This window comes from Chelmon rostratus, chromosome 9, assembly GCF_017976325.1.
Source record: "Chelmon rostratus isolate fCheRos1 chromosome 9, fCheRos1.pri, whole genome shotgun sequence".
Classification (NCBI taxonomy): domain Eukaryota; kingdom Metazoa; phylum Chordata; class Actinopteri; order Chaetodontiformes; family Chaetodontidae; genus Chelmon; species Chelmon rostratus.
Genome location: NC_055666.1, coordinates 18,407,307 through 18,429,741, shown reverse-complemented (window position 1 = coordinate 18,429,741; position 22,435 = coordinate 18,407,307). Strand labels below are relative to the sequence as shown.

The window sequence follows — 22,435 nt, the reverse complement described above, 5'->3', positions numbered from 1 at the left end:
GTTTAATCCATACAAAAAAACCCACATATTAAAACGTCAGTTTGTGGTTTTAGGGGAGTTGTGTGTGGGACTATTTCTTTTCCTGGCGCACTGACTTCCTGGAGTCTTTCCTGGTTGCCTGGCAACCTCAGGTGAGCTAATACAGCTCTACAAGCAAGCAAATAAGTGTGTTTCCCCAAAATGTTGCAATATTATATAATATTTAGAGACGCTTTGCTGTAGTGTATTAGCCAGAACGGACTGTTAGCACAGTAAGGTTCATCTCATTAACACATTAAGTGGAAAACAAAGCGTTTAGCTGTGTTTGAGTTGCGGATGAGGCTAACGTCCCCCGCTCGCGGATGCGGCGCAGAGAGTGGCACAGTGCGTCGCCATTTTTTTCCTCCTTCATCCAGAAGCCCATCCCCCCCGGTGCATTTTCACCGGGAAACCGTCCGACTTTCATTTCAATTCAGTGGGAAGCTGCTGCATGCACGGTGGCGAAGGATGGCCTCACCAAGGACAATAACTATTGTGGCCCTTTCGTTTGCTCTGGGTTTATTTTTCGTATTTATGGGGACGATTAAGCTCACTCCGAGACTAAGCAAAGACGCATACAGTGAAATGGTGAGTAAATCGTAACGATAAACTGCCCGCATCTTTGTCGATAAAGGCCATTGTTCTGTGTTGGCTCCGGACGAGAAAAGGATGTTAGGCTCGAGTAATGTGAGGAGATGCTGACCTAAATAAAATGATACGGAAAATGAATGCTTTCGATATATTCTTACTGTTCTAATCTGCGTCTGAAGCATTGGATAATTCACCAGAGGACATTCCTGCATATACAATGTTAAGACCTGCTGTACTGCCTGTAGCATTACAGTTAGCACACATGCTAGTCCTGTATGTATTAAGCTAACGCTAAACCTCTAAATAAGTCGCTATTAGCTCAGGTGACATCCATGAACCAGCATAGATACATATCGTTAAAACAATACGAAACGTGTCTGCCATAGACTAGTAAACACTGACACAGGGATGAATAGTAGTCAAATGATTGAAGGCACCTTACTCTCCTAATACATGCTATAATTTAGCTTAAAGATGCACACATTGATAATCAATAGATTTGTATGTAACAGCGTCCTCTTCATAGCCTATTAAATATGTACTAGTAGCTAAGCTTCTCGTTTAATATGAAGAGCAACTTCACAGCTGAAGAGCAATGGCGGCGCATTCGAGCAAATTCTGAGGTGCACCTGTCGGTGCTGATGCTGAAGTGTCCTGTGTGGAAGATGATAGCTGGCATGCCCAAAGGCTTCACGCCAAATCCAAACCAATATGCTCAGAGGATACTGTCTCATCATAATTGCATATGTTTATAGGTTTTCTTGAGCTTGAGATCAATAGGCTGAAGATAAGTTGTACAGCCATAGCGATGAAATGAAAGGGTTTGAATGATGAAACACTTAACTTCAGAGACTTGAGAATGACCTTCCATGGTCCTTAAATCATCTCACTAATAGACCCCTACAGGACTTTGTATGACCTTAGTTCAAAGTTAAATATATTTAAAACGAACTCTCTGCTTTTTCCTTTCAGAAAAGGGCATACAAGAGCTATGCCAAAGCACTTCCAGGCCTGAAAAAGATTGGGATCAGCTCAGTCCTGCTTCGTAAGATCATTGGCTCTCTGGAGGTGGGCTGCGGTATTGTGCTCACCCTTGTGCCGGGCAGGCCGAAGGATGTGGCCAACTTCTTGCTTCTGCTTGTCATGTTGGCTGTCCTGTTCTTCCACCAGCTAGTAGGAGACCCCCTGAAACGGTACGCCCACGCTCTAGTCTTTGGTATTCTGCTCACCTGCCGACTGCTTATTGCCCGTCAGAGTGATGACCGGCCGGAGAGAGAGGACAGCAGAGAGGAACAGCACGTCAATGACCAGGAAAAGAACAAGGTCAAGCAATCTTAAGATCCTCTTCTACTTCCGTCCAAGCTACAACGAAGGGAACCTGGTGCGCCTCTAAGGATTGTAGTAATTCAAATTTTGAAGGAAACAGTCACTCCCAGTAATAATACCCCTCACACACATATCGTGTCCCATCCAGCTGGCTGACTGATGACTCTTCACCTGCTCCCCTGCACTCTTAATGTGAAACTGAGAACTCCTGAACCGTACATCCTCTACATAACCATGGACAATCATACATGTGGAAACTGATGAGCTCAGCTCACTGTCACAATAGTCATTTCCCTACTTATTTTACTCCTACACTGTGGTAAACGTGTTTGTGTTCTTGTTTTAAAGTATGAATTTCATTTATGTCACAAGTTGATTTGAGAATGCTGTTTTTCATGAAAGAATCTTTGTAGCTTGTTTTTCTAATTTGTTTTTATACTGTAGGTAGGAGAGGCTAATAATTTACGAATTTCAATAGTTCAAGCATGATTCATTTGGTCCAGAGTACAGAACATAAACCAAAATGAGCACTTTTGAAAGAATTTTGTACTAATTATGCATCGACCGGTATTCCATATCCACATCTTATTTTGGTACAGTGTTATCAGAAAGCTATTTTAGAAAAAAAAAAAGATATATAAATCCTGGTTCAATTTTGCAGAAGTATGCATGAAATCCTTTCTCCCAAAGTGAAATAAGCTGAATATCATCTGTCTCCTTTCAGTTCAGTTACCACAGTGAAGTTGTTTGGCTGGAAGAGACAGCAGTTGCTGCCTCAGGTATCTGCTGCTAGCTTGTACAGCAGAACAAAACCAAATCCAAAAAGTCTTTTTGCCTGTTAAAACTGGAATTTTACCTTTTGTAATTCACAGGTGAACTCTTAAACCTATTCACTGTCTCTTAAAGATTCTGCTGTCTTCTGTTTGGTTAGTTTTTTTCTCTCTAAAGATATGAAAAGCATTCCTATTACAGTTTTGTTAGGGGCTGAAATCTCAGTTGAAAATTCTGTCAGTTTTGAGATTTACAATATTTCTGTAAATTATGAACTTAAAATAAAGATTGGAGGTGAGACTGACTAGGTATTAGTTGTTTTATTTGTACTCTTGCATTTCACAAAGTTAATTATTACACTTTGACTTTTATTCCTTAAAATTACAGCAGAAGGTACTGTTGTGTGATTTTTGTGTGGTAAACTTGTTATATAACTTCAGTCAGTCCCTGTCAGGGACCCATATATAGATATACAGTTCCTATTATCATACCCTGTAAAGGATTTGTTGCTTATTTTATTCTATGCATTACAGATATTTCTGCTTAACTCAAGCTTAACAAAACTGTATTAGGCTTAGCATGAAATAATGTAGTTATGAGGAAATTGTAACAGTACCCTGATAAAATCATTCTATTTTGCAAATATACATTTTTAGATGATTTCTGACCACAGAATTTGGCTAACATGTTGAGTGAATGGGCTGAAACTGTACCTCATGCTAGTACCATTTTTGACACAGCAAACCATCCCTAACCCTGCATGGCAAAAAGAACCAGGCCAATGGTAGACTAAATACTGGGAGTGTCAGGAGAAGCAGCATAGCTCAGACACAAAGGTCTTTCTGTTTTGTGTTCTCCCCTCAAGACAAAATGGAGTGATTTTGGCCCCCTTATCCCCCTAAGCATGAAAACTGGACCGGAAGTCCGTCACAGCTTACAGTTTTGGGGGAAGTTGGGAAAGTTATGTAACTTGCTCCCCTGAAGAACAAATTTTCAAGATGGTGTTTGCAGATCCTCATGAAAACACAGCATCAAATACATTTTTACAGAGAATACATCCTCCCTCAGTTCCAATGTCTGTCCTTTTCTGACCATTTGGTTTTGTAGGGTTCAGATACATTTTGGGGTTTTAGACTGTTTGTCAGACAAAACATCTGAATATGTTAACAGGAGCTCTGGAAACTTGTGATGGACATATTTTCAGACATTTTATCAACCAAAGCGATTATTTGAGCAAGTAAATAGCACTGAAAGGAATTTCATTTTACAAAAATGAACGATTTTCACCGCAACTGCTTTCTATTAAAGAGATACTCCCCGAGAAAACTGCATCGTCTATTGTACCTGCTCCCCCCAAAGACTGTTACATCAAAACCTGTCAAAGAAAACCATCACACAGTGTATCTGCGATCCTGGCCCTTCTGTCAAGGGGCTGTTATCTGACCAGTCCCCCTCTTACGAACATTACATTTACACACATATACAGTTTCATGTACTTTAGTTCATGTGATATGTGACGCTTCAGCAGTTGTGTTGTGTAGATAGGGTGGGTGTGGGGGACGGCAGATCTACTCTCGGAGCGGGTGAAGGCAAGCGGACTACAACTCCCGGGAAGCCGTCGAGCGGATGGACTATACTGCGCAGGCGCAGAGCAAACGGTCGCGCGGAGGATTTGAGTTTTGTTTGAATGACTGAAGACGGAATACAGCACACTGTTTTTAAGTTTTAGCAATGTAGAAATGGCAGCAAAACTAAACCTTTCGGGGCCGTCGGACTCAGACACGTCTTCTCCAAACGACCAAACTGTGTCCAGCTTGAACGGCAACCGAAGTCTGAGAGTCGCAGAAAAGGAGAGAAGGAGAGGCGAGGCGGAGGACCCGTTTGTTCTGGGCCTGAAGTACTTCTCTGACGGTAAGACTAGACGTTCCGCAGGTCGATAGCAGATGGTGGCGTTACTATTACCAACCGTAACTAGCTGTCTGAGATTCTTACGTTAATGTGACCGCTAGGAAAAATAAGTCTAACTGAAGTTTACATTGCTTTCTTATATGATTTAAGGTGTAATTTAGGATTACCGATAGATAATGTTGCAGTTACTTCCGAACGTTAGCTCTCACTCTGTGGATGATAGTCCCAAACACAGCTAGCATAAGTGTTAGCTAAGCGAGTAACGTTACGTACAACTCCGATTACAAAAAGTTGGGACGCTGTTTACAAGGTTAATAAAACCAGAAAGCAGTCATCTGCAAATGAGCTGTGTTTAGCGACAACGGTTTTACAAAGTGTTCCTGGGCCCATATAGTAATCTCCTTTAAACAATCGTGTGTCACTAAGTGATGAACCTCGCCCCATCCTTGTTTTTGTTGAACGACTGAGGCTTTCCAGGATGCTCCTTTCATACCCAATCATGATACTTGTTACCAATTCACCTGTTTACCTGTGGAATGATCCAAACAGGTGTTTTTGGAGCATTCAACAGCTTTCCCAGTCTGTTGTTGCTCCTGGCCCAACTTGTTTGAAACATGTTGCTGGCATCAAATTAAGAATAACCATGTATTTATAAAAATGTAGTTGGAGTAAAACATTAAATATATTGTCTTTGTACTGTTATCAATTAGATATATGTCAAAGAAAGATCGGCAAAACATTATTTTTTTAAGTTCCACAGTGTCCCAATTTTTTGGAATCGGTGTTGTACAAACACGTTATTAAAAGCAAGATACTGGAGGATCAAGACGTGGTCTTCTACATTTATATGGTGTCATTGTATGGTGTAAGGATTCGATTAATCAAGGCATTTGAGGCCTAAGGAAACAGTGATCAATGTTTTTCACCATCCTGACATGGACTAAACAACTAGTGAAAGTAATAGTTAGTTGCAGCCTTATTTCACATCCATGTAAGGTTTAATGCGTAACATTACACACACAAATCAGAAAATGCTTATTTATTAACATCATGGGTGTTGTAATGTGGTCCTAGAAGTTACTCTCTTTTATTCTGTGACCTGAAAAAAATATTTCAGCTATACTGCTGCTGCAATTTTTTTCTTTAGTCACATAAAATATTTTGATAGCTGTTGTCTCTGCACGCTGGAAACAGGGTCACAAATTTTGATGCTGCAGCTGTGATAAAAAACCTTGGTGCCTAGTAGTGCAGAAATCTGTTCTCACATCACAAAACACCTTAGCTGAAAACAAAATGTTCTGTTTTTTCTTCGGAGGAACTCTAGTGTCACACATTGTAATGTCACACACAATGTTTTTCCTTGTTATACCTCAATAACTTAATTGCTTTTCTTGTCCTGTAACCAAAAATGCCTCGTAGGGGTTATTTACTGTTTCTGGAACTGTTCAAGATTTGTCTCTAGATGATATCAACACTGCAGTGTGTTTCTTTGATGATCAACGTGGTTTTTGGTGGATTTTACACTTAACTGCACCTCATTCCACAGGTAACTGCTGCTTTACACTTAAAGCTTGGAGTTTCCATGTGCTTATGCGTAAACACGTGCAACAGATTTTCGTGGAGAAAATGCTGGAGTTTGATCTAGCAAAGAGTTTGTAGAGTAACAGATCCTCTGCTCTTGTCATGTCACCCAACATCAGCATTAGCAGAAAAAATCTGCCTTTGTTGACACTACCTCTTGTATCTGTCAAAGTGTGTGGGTATTTCAACATTTTCAAAAGCACACACACACTCTAATGTTACCTCCGTCTCCCTCTTGTAGTTGAAGCAGGTACTCCTGTGTATGGGAATGATGAGCTGGAGAGGAACCTGGTGCAGGTGGAGAAGGTGGCCTACAGTAAAGGCCTTTTTCCAGAAGCCATCTCTATTATGCTGGAGTTTGCCATGAGCCTCCGTATGGGTAAGCCAGTCACTTAGCAGCAGCTGTGGACTAGGTATTAATTAGTAATTTCTAGCAGAGGAATGTGCTTATACATGTAGGTCATAGTACCATCCATGCTGTTTGGCACTTAACCTGTACAGATTTGTAGGGGGCTGGAATCTGTCCCATCACACACCAAGCAAGTGTACACGTTGGACAGGTTGCCAGTTTATCACAGGGCTATCAATTGTCACACTCTTGTTCCTCACCTCAGTGTCACACCTCAGTCAATTTAAATGTGACAGTATTACCTACTAAGCCACTGTGCAAAAATGTAATACCACCTGGTAGTGCAGTTCAACCAACAAAAATGATGGAGCCAAATATCACTTATGTTCTAGATATTCAGTAAATCATGTTTTGACATTGTTATGTCTGTCAGTGTGATGTGAGCACATATTTTTTACACAGTTTAAGCACATTGGCCTTTTTTTTTTATCTTCCCAAACATGCATAGAAGAAAGTGTGTGTTAATATCTTGAACAGCTGTCATTTTTACAGTCAGTCTGAACATTTGCTTGCTTTAACTGATTTTGTTTCTATGAATTTCTCTGTGTAGGGACGACTCTGTGTGCCCGGGTGCTGAAGTGTCTGATTCCTGCCACTGTGGTGCCGCAGGAGGCTGTCGTTCGAGCAGTGGTTTGGCTAGGTGTTGGCAAAATACCTATCAGCACACAAGTAAGTGCAAATTATTTTATTTGCAATTGTACATATTTAAGATTTAAAGTTAAACTTTGATCTCAATGGATTGTAACTTTTTGTACTGCATGTTGTTGGGCAGTAAATCTTGATTTGATTTGTCGAAGTTCTTTTCATCTGTTTTCTGTTCATGAGTAATTTGAGGTGGTTGGAAGAGACGTATAACTACCAGTAAAGAATAATTACATTGATCCAATGACTAAGTTTAGAAAATTCTAAATTAATTTTAAGCAAAGAAATATGAGTTAAGATTACTTGTGTTGTCCAATCTTTTTTTCATTAATGTAATGATTCAGTCAATTCACTTAAAAAATGAGTGCCTTTCAGTTTTTAAACAAAAAATTGGAGTTACACAATATGTTAGATGTGTGTTGGTTTACCTGCTTTTAATTCAGTATGTGTCATTGCTAAGATTGTACCATTGTTAATTAACTGTTGTGTTACTTGAATGTACAATTTATAGGTTCTTTTCATAAAGTGGGTGTTGACCATTTTTGACATGATTGATGCAAAGGACCAACTTCGAGCAATCTACGGCTTCATCTTCAGCTTCGTCACAGAGGAAAATCTGGTATGTGTTCTGATGATCTTTGCATTGGCGTCAAATTTGTTTCATGTTCATTTATGCATACCATTGAGAAACAAATGTAGGGTTCCCTGACATTATTTGTCATTTAAATGACATGTGTATTTCAAGGCCTGAGCTCTTGTTAAAACAATATTAACATGACAAATTCCTCATTGTTTGCTGTGCCTTGTTCAAGACACAGACTTGGTGCGATAAATAAAGGTTTGTTTCTTCTTGACTGGAAAGATATATGTATTTATCTGGTTCAGGCCTGTAATTCATGCATTACAAAATAGGTTTGTGTTGTCCTGTTTGGCTGAAGTTGATCTGTTGGGGAGCAAAATGCGTTATAACAAGGAGGAGGAACTTGGAGTATAACTGCTGCTTAAACCAAAAAACCCCTTATATCTGAAACTGAAAGTTAACAAATATATTCTGCATTTTCTTCAACAAAGTCATCCACATAACTCAGTAAAGTGCCGTATTGTGACATGTCTCTTTCCTCCACAGCTGTTTTTTGTTTGCATGTGTGAATGATTGTCTGCATACTACTGTAACGGACTGACTGCAACACTGTAATGTGATATTGGATCCACTGAAAAAGTGCTGAGATGCAAACTCATTATCTTTTGTCGCATGTTTTCAGTGTCCTTTCATCTGTCATCTGTTGTACCTTTTGACCAGAAAGGAAAGTGGTATGTCAAACATTTTCACATCTGATATATGATCCACATTTGCACTGCTATTTTCCCTATTTTTCCTAGTGTACTCCATTATTTCCTCTGTTTAGCGTTCTTGTCACCTCTACAAAAATTATTGACTGCTTGATATTTTCCCTCTTGTTGTAGTGCGAGTCTTCAGAGTAAGGAAGCTACTGGAGCTACAGTCTAAACTGGTAAGCATCCTGCGATTTGATGCCCTTCAGAGCCATTTATCAACATTACTACATTATTTCCATACTCTGTATGAATATCTATTCAATGATAAATTGCACAAAGTTTTTTTTGCTATTCCTATAAACATTTACCCTTTCCATACCATTGGTTATTGTTATTTTCTGCCTTATTAAATATCAATAAGAAATGGAGAGTTAGAATACAAAGATGTGTCATATTGAGCGTGTTGATATTTGCTCTTGTTTCCTCAGGGAAGGCAGCCGTTCCTCCTGCACCTACTGTCACTTTACAAAGTGTTTTGTCCTGAGCTGGTGACGCTCTCCATTCCAACACGAATGAGGGTTTGTACATGGACAGTGCAGTTGTTGCTCATTCTGCTGTCATATTGCCATGTAACCATCATCTCTAAAGCACGAAGGGAATATGTTATTTTCTCTTTTCTTACAGAGTGGGTTTAGGAACCACAATTCCCCCTGGAAATCAGCACTGATTGGTGTCCAGAAGAGGAACAATTACCAGGTCGACTCCAGGATCAGTGTGGCCTTCATGGTTAAAGATAAGACCAACTCAAGGAAAAGGGTATAAAAATTTCTTTATCAGGATTTTAGCCTTTTATCAATTTCAGGAAAAAAAGTATACTCGTGTAAAAGTATATGTTAGCATAGGCTTACCTTTATTTGTGTTCTTATTTTACTTATTTCTCAGAAACACAGCCACCTGGAACTGCCGACATTGAGTTCTGTAGTCAATAAACAGGCTCAGACTGCGTTGTCCTGCAGCAGAAAGGTGGTCCCCCTAGTGCAGCTCCACTCCTTTGCTCAGCTGCTGGAAAATATGCACCGTATAGAGGTAATTTCTCCCAGGACCCTTGCCCCTTTACCATCTCACTTCTCAGTCTTTCACTCTTTCTGCTCCCGTCTACCTTAGTGCCTACAGTTCAGCTGTTAGTCCCATAGCCCCAACACCCCTGGACTGGGAAGAGATGGAATATAATTTAAGCGTTAAGTGTGAGGATAATTAATCATTTAAGCACCAGAATAAAGTGTATGCCAGTTTCTCCATGGCATTAGGATGTATAACCAGTCAGTTTATATTGTGATACAGCGTTACATCCACAGGGTGGTGCTGTGTAACTACTCTAATTTTGTCTGTATATTAAATTAGCCCACGAGCAACTCTGTCACAGAGAAACCACAGCAGAGGTGGCCTGTGTCCGTAATTTGTGTATTAGATTAGAGCATAAACCAGCTTCATGAGCACAGTGCTCATGACTTGTTTGTTAAACAGGTCATTGTTCGTTTTTCAGATATTGCCGGTGGTTTATCCTATATGAGTAATGAAAGCAAAAGACATGAAATCAGATGTATCTGAGTAATGCACTGGATAAAGTTTCATAACAATTGGTCATTTCAGAGTGCCCTCCATAAATGTCTATTTGCCTTGCAGATTCAGTGTCCTGATAAACTAATATAAGTCATTTTAAATTGCTCGCAGTCTTTTATATGTCATGTTACATAAATTCACCCCTGTCGCTGCCCACAAAGCCAACGTGAGCAATAAGCCTTTCCCTCTACTTTGCCATGTCCTGGGAAAGACAGATACGAACAGTCAATCACACTCATAAAACTATTCAGCAAAGACATTGACAAAGGATCATTGATTATTTCCCTCATTGCCCGCATTTCTGTTATCAAAAGCAGAATGACGCTTTGTCAGTTTAATGATACAGTTGCTCCATAATTATCGCAGAACTGATCTGTGTCCATTCACAGTCTGTCTTCTCCTCCTCATTCTAATTTATTTATTATACTAACAAAGTAGCCATATTGGGAGGCAGCTGTTCACACACAATAAGGGACTGTATAAACTATCCAGCGTGATGGAGGAAATGTCCCAGTGCTGGCATTATGGGGATTAGTGGAAGAATTAGCCCAGTAGCGGAATGCTGGCCCACTCAATGAAAACAAGGACATCATCGGTTTATTCTTTAGCAGGTAAACAGATTGACTTGCAACTGGCTTGAGGGTGTTTTTTATGCGATGTTTCACTTTGTGAGCAAAGTGCGACTTTTTTTCACCTCTCTCTGTACTTTTTTGCTTTTACTAATGTTTGATTATTTTAGCCTCTAAATCATACTGTCTTGCATGTGTTTCCTGTTTCTTCATTTTACCTCAACCAGCTGCCCGCTCAGATGGGCTCACTGCTGGGCTCCAGTCTGGCACTGCAGTACCTGGACTGCGTACAGGATGAGTCTGCCCTCCTACGCCTCAACTTCTGGCTAGGCTACGCTCTCCACGAAGGTAAGCGAGGGGGAGAAGCAGCTACCAAACCGCTGTGACATCTTCTGTCAGGAAGAGGCATCCAAAGTAAAGACCTTGGGCTGAACCTGAACACATCACCTGCTTGGCATATCAAAGGGATTCTTTCAGAGAAGGGTTGAAAAGAGACTGCTTATTTTATCATTCCCTTGACTTTTCTGCTCACTAAATACCTTTTTTTGCTTTTTTCTAAAGAATTTTTGTTCTGCAGCGATGGAGGAGCCTCTCATAATTCAGAAGAAGTTCTGCAGTTTTTGAACACGTTGCTGTCCACGCAGCACTTCCTCCAGGTGAGCCTCACATTTCAGGCCAGGGGATAATATACAGTCAAACAGTGATTTCATGTTTTTAATTTGTCATGTTTCTCCACAAGGAGGGGTTTTCCAGTTCAGAGGCTTTTCTCTACAAATTCCTCAACGTTTGGGACGGCTCCCTCTTCCGCCCACAGATCCTCGGCCTGCTGAGCAACATACCGGTTGTCCCCAGTTCCCGTGAGTTTTGCTTCAGAACTGTGTCTTTCTCCATATTTAGCATTCTGTCTTTGTGTCTGTCTTGTCAAACACACACAACTGTTTTCCTCTGCAAGCTTGCTCTCCACTTCTTATGTTAGCAAGGCCAGCTGTATTGTGCCATATCTTAGGCACTGCATTATGGTGTGTTGAATTACATACTGTAGCTGTAACCTTCTGTCTACCCTACTTCAGAAATCGGGCGTCTTTTGTTTGAGCCCCTCATGCAGCTCTTCTTCACATCCTCAATGTTTTTCAAGGTAGGCTAATATAGTCATTATGGATTCTGTATTGGCTTAGTGTTTAAACTACTGTATGCTTAGTGCTTTTCCCTCTTTGTTGTGTGCGTCTGTGTCTGCAGTGTGGTCTGATGGAGTGTCTAAACAATATGCTGTTAAAGTGGCTGACCTGGCACTCAGTGTATGCTCTGGAAAACGACTTGGACATCAGCCTCAACAGCCACACCTCCATGTGAGTCTCACATCCACTTCCTGCTACTTGTTTATGCCCTGAGCATAAACAAGCCATAGACCTGAAACACTTTGTGAATTTACTTGAGAGCATAAGGGTTATAGCTCGTTTAGCTTTTACTTTCGAGCCGAGAAATGCCAAGATGTCTTCCCACACCTAATCAGTTCTTACAGATGTAATAAAAGTGTTGAGGTGTTGCCTCAGTTTTATTTACTGTGGCTTAGTGCAATGAAAAAAAAATCAGTCCCTGTTATAGGTGTCCCAGTTGACTTGCCCACTTTTGTTTCAAATATGAGGCTTAAAAGTTCTATTAATTTTGAGTTACAATATTGTCCCAACATTTTAGACTTTTTTAAAATTCTATCAGATAAAATCGAGACTGAAACTCTCTGGTCTATACAGTCACCTTTTACCGTTAATTCAAGCCAGCCCATAATCCACCAGCAACCAGAGCCACTAAGGCAGAAGTGTGTAATGACGTGTTTCTACCTTTTGGTTTGGAGCCCATTTATCCATAGAATCCTTTAATTGAAATTTGTTTGGAGACAGAAACAGCCCTAATATCCAATTAAATGATTTTCCAGCTTACAAATTACGGGGTGGAGTTGGTGTCAGTTACATTTTAATACCTGGGTTGCATCAGCATTGAGTCCTCACATGTGTAATCCCACAATAAATGATTCAGTAAGTGAAGAGATCCATTTTTTTTGCCAAACATTTTCAAACTCACCTCTGGTATTTGAGTACAACTCAGCGATTAGATTTTTAATTTACTGATTTTGCATTTGTGTACGCTTTCTAGATGCTCTTGATTCAGTGTGTGTGCTTTGTATTGTAATTAACAAGCAGATTCCTGGTGTGGGGGTCTTCTTCTGTCATCCGACGGGTGTTACAGCTTCCACTTAGCACCATTCCTATGTGCTGGTGTTCTGGTTAAAATGTGTATCTGAAGCTCTGCTCTACCCTCTGTGCCAGAAACATGACTCTGTCAGGGTTCAAGGATTCAGTGTTGGAGCTGGTTCACTTCGTGGGTCGGCTGGCCTCTGTGGGCCTTCAGCTTGAAGGCTGTAACTCTCTACTCCTGAGCTTCATCCTGGACTTCTACGACACGGTAAATAAGCTGATGCTAATGCTGGAAATCTGCTTTGTGGCTAATTTAGGGAAACCTTTGCCTGGGCTTTGCTTCTAAATGACATAACATTTATTTATTTATTATTATTTTACTTGGATGTTTGACCATCATGTGCATAATGATGTTTGACACCAGGAGGCTGCTATCATCCATGTGTTAATTGACCATTAAACCAAACCAAAGTAGAGGATAACATTTTTTTTGTTAAAAAGAAGACATAAGGACCTTTAACCATGACAAGATAAAAAATATAGACATAATAATCAATCATAAATGAAATCCTACAATATATCCTAATATTCCAACCAGATAAAGATTTTACAAACACAGACAGAAAGTTTGGATTGCCTCCAGTTTGGAGAGAGAGGTTTTAAAAGAGTGCAAGGAGATGAAGTTATGTCTGATTGAAATATGTTTATTTATTTTACCCATTGCTCAGTACGCAACTTAGGATCAGAGGAAAGGCACATGTTAATTCAGGAGCTTAAACTGTGATTCTCATCTTCATTTGGAACAACAAAACTGCATAAATATGAAGATAAGGTGCCAAGAACAGCTTCACAGAACAGCGTGTCCCAGCTTCTACCAAAGCAGAGCTGTGATTAATGCTTCAGCAGAAAGATATACTGTGTGTTTGTGTATCTACTTTTTACTGTGAACTCTCTGTCGCTGTTTATTACATATTTCCCTCCTCCCCCAGGTGTGTGACATGTTTCTGAAGTATGGGCTGCCCCTCGTGGTGATGCCTCCGCCTGGAGTTTTTTACCCAGCCCTCTTCGCCACTGACCCTGTTAGCGTGGACAGACTGGCCTACATCATGTACAGGTGGGGACGCTTCATCTCCATGCTACGGGCTGCACAACATGCACACTCTATCAGCAACCTTAATGTAGTATGTCACATGTTTATGCATATTTGATGGCGGAACAGAACGGGAATCAAATGGCTACATTGTACTTAAATGTTAATGAATGATTTATGATAATGAGAGACTAAGAGGCAATACATTTAAGCCATCTTCTCCTTTTTATGTAGAACTCAAGCATCGTTTGTAACTCCAGGCTTTAATAACACAAATCCTCACAGTGTTGGCTAATTGACTACACCCCAGGCTTCTCAAGTAATTTCACCAAAGCACAGCATAAAAATGCCATGGCAAAAGAAAATTGGAGCATAATTGCATTGTATTTTTTTGACAGACCAGAGAGAGCAAGCTGTTTTGCAGTAATTCACTATCACAGAGGTCATTGGTCTTCTCCCTTTTTTTTTGTTGTTCAGGTACAAGGTGAACTTGACATCAGCCAAGAGTCAAGAAAAGCTCACAGAGGTAAAAACAAACTGCTTTTTTCTTGCTATGCGCGTCTGAAAATCAAACACAGTGTGATTTGCATTGCAGTGCAACTGCATGAATACACTTCGGTCCACTGCACCAAGAACTTGACATACGACAACTGTTATCTCCAACATTTGAATTTGAATGCATTTCTTGTGATTACATTTACATTTCAGGCATTTAGCCGCTGCTCTCTTCTGAAGTGACTTGCCTGTACGTTTAGATTCACTGTGGTGGCTTTTATAGATTTTACACGTCTCAGTCCAGCTCTTTAGGAATTCACAAGCAACCACCAACAGCTGATAACCTTTAATACCCTCTCAGATGAGGACTTAAAAAGTTGTTGATGTTTTAATACACCTGCCACTGCGAGATGTGAATTTACAAGTATGTGACAGGCAGCTAGTGCATTCCCCTGCAAATGTCAGTGGCGCTTTTTATTCAGGAAAATCGACTTGGTAAATGGCATGCAAATGAATCAGCACAACAAACATCAGATGTGAAACTCTGCAGATATGGAGAGTGGTTTAGTTGGAGTCTCTCTTTCTTTTCTCCATTTTCTTATCTTTCTGTCCTATTTTGATTTCGAATCTGTTTTGCAGCAGGCCTTTCACATCAGCCGCCAGACGTTCCGAGAGTTCAACCACTACGTCGTCGTCATGGTCAACTGCCTGTGGAACTCCAAATTGTTTCAACCGGGCATGGATGTACAGCTGGGAGAGGAGCTGCTGCTCAAGAGCAACGTACCACAGTACTGGACGAGTTTCGACCTCATTCACCACCCCGCCTTCATGAGCTACGCCGTCGACTTTCACCAGAAGGTGAGTGGGGGCAATTTACTATGTCTTCATTTGTGTTTAACAAAGATTTTTTGGTTGGTTCCTACCTGCTGCTGTTTCTCCTATGCACCTCCAACGTTCTTGCTTATTTTGAAACCGTAACAGGCCAGTGATGGATCAATGTGCAGCCAGTCTGTGCAGTTGGGTAATAGTGTTCCAGGCAGGACAAGGAGACAAATGTGGTATTAATGTATCTTTCATAGAAGAGACATTAATACAGAAGGACATTTTATTATTAATGGGTGCTGCATGAGACTTGGTTTTCACCATGTTTAATAATACACACACCTCTTTTTGGTTTGGTCCAACTCCAACATCCAGCAGTGATCTTGTGAGATTTAGCCGAGTGGGCTGACAGTCAATATTAATGTTCTTTCTCTATCAGTGTTGGCCAGGGAGAAAGGACATGGACCTCAATTCAATTAAGGTACGCAGGGTCTCCTTTTCATTTCTGCATTTATAATATACTTCGCACGTAGTTTGATGTGTGTCAGTCATATTTCAGAGATTAAGAGAGATTGCTTTGATGATCGAACTCTTCACTTCTTTGATGTGACGGGGTGTGTTTCTGTGGGTGTGTTTCAGCATTCCAAACCGTGGAGTTGGTACCTGGAGTATTTGTTTACTCAGGGTTATGACGGCCTTAAACAGTTTGTTCAGAGCAACATCAGCCGGCAGCTGACGACAAGCGACGGGCAGGACGGCAGCCTGTCCACGCAGCAGAGGTAGATGCTCAGCCCAGTGGAGAGGAAAAGCAACCACTCGCATCTTACCAGTTTTTTAAGAGACTTGTACATATTTCATTTCCTCATCGCTTCCAAGCAAGCTACTTGCAAGCAATCTTTTTATGTACATAGATTTAACTGTGTCTATTGTGTATTCTTACTTTTTATGATTGTCTTTTCAACAGTAATAGACTGGAATGGCGGCCATTTTCCAGAGCATTGTTAGTAGTAGATTTAAGTCCTTTGAATATCTTCAACAGGGAAGATTATCTTTTACAACACAGAAGTAAATTCCTTTTTAACTTATGATCCACATGCATATTGAGAACATACAGAAGAATGCAAGTAACAGAAGTTTAAATTATTCTTTCTCAGTCTAATTTTTTGTTCAATAAAATCAGCCACTTTGTATGGATTCAACATGTCGACCTTGAACCAGCTACCACATTAAAAACGCATTTTTCTTTAGTTTGCCCTTTACTTTTTGTGTATATTCTTGTACAGCTTTCCATCTGCAAAACCTGACTCTTGCACATTGTTGAAAATAAATACATGCAAGACTTTTACTTTACAAGCAAATAAAATCTGTTGTCGCTTACTGACATTACATGGCTGTACATCACAGTTTACAAGGCAAGTGTCTTGGTGCTGTGCCCTAATGTGAACCTGGATTTTACCTCTATCAGATGGCATCAGTTCTTGTGTATTGTAGTCAATTGTTCTGCCACCTGGAAAACAGCATTTTGCTTTAATGGAGGGACCCATCTGGGTGGTTATTAGGCCCCCAGCTCCACGGCTACCGTTGAAAACACTGGGTGAAATCATTCAATGCCCGGTACAACCAGTGATCAGCTTTGTCTGTGGAAAAACATATTGACCCAGAACTTTGTGCAACATGAACATTATTAAACCATCTTCATATCACTGATATTTGGAAACAACACAAAAGAGAGGTTCATGAACATTGAATTGATCATTTTGATTTTGTTTAAATAATAATTGCTTTATTTTTATAGCACCCTTAATGCAAAGATGCAGCCAGAAGTGCTAACAAAACAGGATCAGATTGAAAATATGTTAAAAAAATAAATAAATAAATAAAATAGGAATAAAATACAAATACAGTGACTAAAGATAGGTGTTTTGTTTCTCTGTAAGGATTCAGTGGGAGTTAGCTTTTCTAATATCCAGGGGCAGGCTGTTCCACAGTTTAGAGCCATGGGTACAGAAAACAGCCTCACAAAGTTCTTGTGGGGAACCTTTAAAAGAAAGGCAGTGGTAGATCTCAGAGTTCTTGTCGGCACATAAAATGAAAGGCAGTCGCTGGTATATGAGGGAGCTAGATCATGTAGGTAAGTGAAAGGAGTTTAATATGAATTATAAGGGATGCATGTAGCCAGTGCAGTCATGTGAGCAGAGGGGCAACGTGATCTTTTTTGTATTGGTCAAAAAGGTTTGTCCGACCAAAGGAACCTGGAACTTAGCTTAGTATTTTGCTTATTTTAACTACTTAAAGCAATTATCACAATTGTTGATTGTCTAATTGATTGATTATTTCAGTTTTACGCTGTTAGTAAGCCTGAGAGATGGTCTCTCAAAGGGGGTAAGTTTCAGGGCAATGATTTTTCTCTCTTATATAACCCTCTCAGATGGTCCACCTGGCAAAGTGTGAAAGTTCTCAGAACTTTGGCCAAAAATGCCAAATTGGACATCACAGATTTATTTTTACGCGTTGTAGGCTTTACTGCAGCTTTCAGTCCACTGTCAAAGATGATGAAGCGGTGCAGAGAAGACGCGCTCTCTCAACCTTGAGCCAAATTTCACCCTGACAGGTTTTTGGACGCTCCCCCTCCTCCGCCTCAGCTGTGACTTCAGAGCCTCCCTCCTGCTGCTCCGCCATAACGCACCGCGGAACTTTTCTGTTAGCGCGTCGTTTTATTCCAACTCCAGCTCCCCGCGATGCGAACATTATGTGTTGAGCTGCTGCAGCCGGCCGGATGAAAGCCTCTGCGCGCGGTGTGCGGCGCTCCTGTGAGTGAGCGGAGGCGCCTTAAAGGAGCGCAGCCCGCTGATGTCAGAGACACAGACTCCGCCGCCGCTACAGCGCTGCGCCGCTCCGCCGTTTCAAATCTTCATCCGCGCCGCCGCGCTCCTCACTTTTCTCCAGCTCGTGTCTCGGCTGCATTCACCGGAGTAGCTTATTTCAACCTCCTCACCAACGCGCTCGGCTGAGCCGTGTCAGTCCCACCTGAGCCAAAGCCTCGCCTCGGGGAGAGGAAGGTAAGCTTGTTCGAGGCTGCTCCTCTTTGTGAGTGTTTACAGCGGGAAGTGTTTTGATTGAAGCCGGTTAACCTCACATCCAGGGCGCACACACAGGCACAGAAACATGGTGTGACAACGTGTCGGGCTTCTTAAACCGCCTGTGGGTCACTCCTGCGCACGCTGAGGTAGACGCTGGCTGTTGTGCTGCAGTTAGGACAGTGTGCATCGTCCTGGTCACAGTTTTGGCAGCTGGATCTTTTCTTCACTCGGATGAAATCCGTGTGATGAATGAGGTTTGCCTGATTGTGGCCGGCGGTGTCGGAGCGAAAGCCTCTCAACTGGACATCCTCCTGATGTGTTTGCGTTACAGTTGTTTCTGCTCGTTATTCTGAACGCCCCGCAGCGCGCAGACCACAGGTTTTCATTCACAAATTGCGGATGAGAGGAAGTCAAATTCACCGACACTGTTTTAAGTGTGCGCTTGTTTTGTGGAGCTGAGAGGACAAAAAAAATCATCTTTCTACGCAAGTTCCCTGCAAAGTGTGGCTTCCTGCAGAAAAAAGAGCATTTTTAGGGCTTTTCTGCCTCACCAGTTTGTATGGGTGGAGACTGACGTGTGATGGTGTTGAGCTGGATTTGAACTCATGGGTGTCGCGAGTAATTATGGTTACAATTACACGGTGTGCGTCTTAAGCCCCAAGACTGTTTTTAGGGCCCCAGGACGCAACACAGTATGGGATGGTTTAGGTAAATATTTTGGAGGGAGGAGTAATCCTGCTTCTATGGACCTGACAGCAGCAGCAGCCTGTTTAAATCCAAATGTTGGCAAAATAGCTTCCCTATTAACTAAAACACAAGATCTGGACCTGCACTGACTCCCTATCTGCCTGATTGGCAGGTGCAGACAACATCTGATTTCAAGTTTGGTTTCAGATATTGTTTGTTTCATATGTTGGAAAACTTGTCCACATGGGCCCCATCTAAGAGTCCGAATATGTGGACATCCCTCATGTTGTGGTTACAGAAACCACTAATTGGCTCTTTAACTGCTCTTACACAAAGGCTGGCAAAATATTTGAGCTGTGACAAATGCATTTATCTAAATATTTAAATTCAGCGTGTCAGTTGCACATTCGTCTGTGCTTTTGTGTCCAAATGTTGACTGAGAAATCAATCCAAAACTAGAAAAAATCCCTTCATAAAAAATAATCTTCTTGGTTTTGCACATGAAAAGCAATCCTCTCTCTCAGTTACCAGGCTGGTACTCTTTCATCTTTGATCATAAAGCCTGGTAATTCTTGGTGTTCATGGCTCCGTCCAGGATGAAATCGAAGGTCTCTGGAAGCTTTAAATGGTTTATTTTGGTGCAAAGGAAAGAGAACTGAGTAATGTTTCCTTCCCAAAGGGGACACCCTGTCTCATTGAGAAATCCTTCTGAAAATGACTTTTATGCGGGACCTTTCAGTGTTATCAATCTGCATTCGTTTAGAATGGCTTCAAGTAATTTTCATGGACAGTCATCTTTCCGTACCTACATCGAAAGACCATTTTCCTCAGAACCCAGAGGCCTAACAGGAGCGCATCTGAATTTTCTTTAGGCAGTCCAATTTGATGGGATGATAGGATTGCATGTCTTTTGATCTTGACGGCAGCCGCAAAGCATCTGAAACTATGAAACACAAGAGGAGTAATTATGCAGATAGCGGGTTTAATAATGGTTAACAATGAGCAGCATATGTTGTGATGACCACCGCATCTCGCATATTATGTGTTGCTCTTTGTCACAGATTTGGCAGAGGGAAACTGTGTTGCTTAAGGTTCCACACAGTAGTGAAATATAATTGCTAAAGACGCTAAAAGGATTACGAGATGTTCTATTGTCACTGCCTCTCTCCATCTACATGCCTTCTGGACATGTTTTATGTTATGCATTTTCAACACTTGTCCTCCAGCTGTGTTTTGGAGAATGTAGATTAAATCGTACAGCATCATCCTATTTTAATGTCCTTTACTTATCCTTAAGATGACAGCGCCAGTGTCAATGGTAGCACATAATGCAAAGGCAGTGGTTCTCAACCTTTTTTGTCTGAGGCATGGTCGCCCCACAGCCCTGTCAGAAGAATAAATTACCTCCTCATTGACACCAACCGTCATGCTCCAAATGTGTTCATTTCAATTAATTTCAAACTGGATGTCATTTTACACTATTAATTATATAAAAGTGGATATTGTTACAGTATTTTCACACAATTGAATTTGGTCGATTTGGTTGTGTTTGCATTTGTGCCACCATTTGCAGTGGCTGCTGGACATTTAAACCATTCTCAACCACATTTAGCTCTATAATTCAGCTATTTATCCAATACTTTGAGCGAAGTAGACTTCAGCCATCAGTCAGTTATGTTAATGTGTAATTCAATCATATATCTATAGCTTTTAGCTAACTATTTCAAGCATTTATCAGTTAGGCTACATTTAGCTAACTGTTTCAACTGTTTATTTATCAGGTTTAGCTATTTATGTCATTACCTTTAGCTAACTATTTCAACTGCTTATCAGTTAGGCTCCGTTAAGTTGACTATTTCAACCATTTCTCAGTTAGGCTATGTTTAGCTAACTGTTTCAACTGTTTATCCATCAGTTTTAGTTTATCCATCAGTTTTAGCTATTTATTTAATTACCTTTAGCTTGCTCTTCCAACCGTTTATCAGTTAGGCTACATTAAGATAGCTGCTTCTACGTTAAGCTAACTGCTTCAACTGTTTATCCATCAGTTTTAGCTATTGATTTCTTTACTTTAAGCAAGGTATTACAACCATTTATCCATTACTTTGATCCATTACATTTACAGTAGGTAAGCTAACTACTTCAACCGAGCCAACTATTTCAGCCGTTTATGCATCATTTTTAGCTATTTCAACCGTATCAAGTACTTTTAGCTAGGTCAACCATTTATCTATTACCTTTAGCTAATTATTTAATCTGTTTATCCATCAATTAGCTATCTAATTAAGCCATTTAGCCAATTCATCAACACTTTGAATTGTTTATTTGTTAATTTTAGCTAGCTCTTTCAGCCACTCACTTTTCGCTAACTTAAGAGTTCTCTGCTTCCTGACTAACTAGCTTTCTAAACACTCTTAACTAGGTGTCAGTAGAAATTTGTTATTTCTATTTTTCAGAACAAAATTGTCAAGCTACAGCACCATTAGCAGCCGCAGAAGTACCCCCTGCATAGGACCAGGTAGTGAACTTAACCCTGGTTGGGAATCACTGTTCAGCTGTTTGTATTTTTCTCAGTTTTGAGAGTGTGAAACGTTAATCCTTAATAGGAAGAACTTCAAGCCGCTGAGCTGGTTTCTTTCATGGTTTGTTTTCATCACCTCTGATGAATTCTAAACATGTATTTTGGGATTGCATTATTTATACTGTTATGTGGGGAGCAAGCTGTGTTAAAGATTGTCTCGGGCATGTTTTTCTTTTCCCCCTTTTTTAATTCAGGAGAGTGATCTGAAAATGTCATCCTCTGTTAAAGTCTGCCCCGGGTCCTCAGTAACTCTAGCGGAGCGTTAAGAATTATCAACCTACCAACTGCTGTAGTGACATTACATATTCTTGCTGAGACGGTTTTATTCTTTATTTACATTGAAAAGGTGATCGGTGATCACATGAGTTCATGCACACTGTGGTCATGAATAATGAGTCTGGTCAGACGTTTTCTTGCTACACCGAGCAAAGCACTGATGAGTTTTCAGGTTGTGACCTCGTGGAGTCAAACTGGTCAAACTGCCATAGTGATTTAATTACAGCTGACCCCAGGTTTGACCTTAATGCTGTCGCCTTGCTCTCCTGTTGGCCAGTTAAAACTCCATATTGCCTTGTGTTGCTAGACTGCGTATTTGCAGTAAAAGAGCTTTTGTGACTCAACTCTGTATTTAAGGGATAATTTCTTTCTGTGATATTTGCCTCTCTTCTTTACATAAGTATAATTAGCAATAAGCACCATATTCCCACTTGAGTCTGCACAGAGTTAACATAGCTGGAGATATCTGGGCTCATTTTCCTCCCTTCAGAAGACACCATTTGTT

The 22,435-nt window shown here is 40.7% G+C and overlaps 2 protein-coding genes across 2 annotated transcripts; both read left to right on the top strand.

The window, feature by feature from the left end:
• The first annotated feature begins 465 nt into the window (after nt 1-465).
• On the top strand, nt 466-2,998 carry tmem35 (transmembrane protein 35). Its single transcript, XM_041944535.1, has 2 exons — nt 466-606; nt 1,582-2,998. The coding sequence occupies exons 1-2, from the start codon at nt 487-489 to the stop codon at nt 1,945-1,947; spliced, it is 486 nt and encodes a 161-aa protein (XP_041800469.1). The 5' UTR covers nt 466-486; the 3' UTR covers nt 1,948-2,998.
• A 1,385-nt stretch (nt 2,999-4,383) lies between these two features.
• Nucleotides 4,384-16,664, top strand: cenpi (centromere protein I). The gene is made up of 20 exons (XM_041944322.1): nt 4,384-4,617; nt 6,437-6,574; nt 7,155-7,273; nt 7,758-7,865; nt 8,509-8,557; nt 8,711-8,757; nt 9,010-9,099; nt 9,206-9,337; nt 9,464-9,607; nt 10,938-11,058; nt 11,272-11,366; nt 11,450-11,567; nt 11,781-11,845; nt 11,947-12,056; nt 13,032-13,167; nt 13,889-14,013; nt 14,467-14,515; nt 15,124-15,342; nt 15,746-15,787; nt 15,946-16,664. Exons 1-20 carry the CDS (start codon nt 4,446-4,448, stop codon nt 16,087-16,089), a joined length of 2,223 nt encoding a protein of 740 aa, XP_041800256.1. The 5' UTR covers nt 4,384-4,445; the 3' UTR covers nt 16,090-16,664.
• The last annotated feature ends 5,771 nt before the right edge of the window (nt 16,665-22,435 follow it).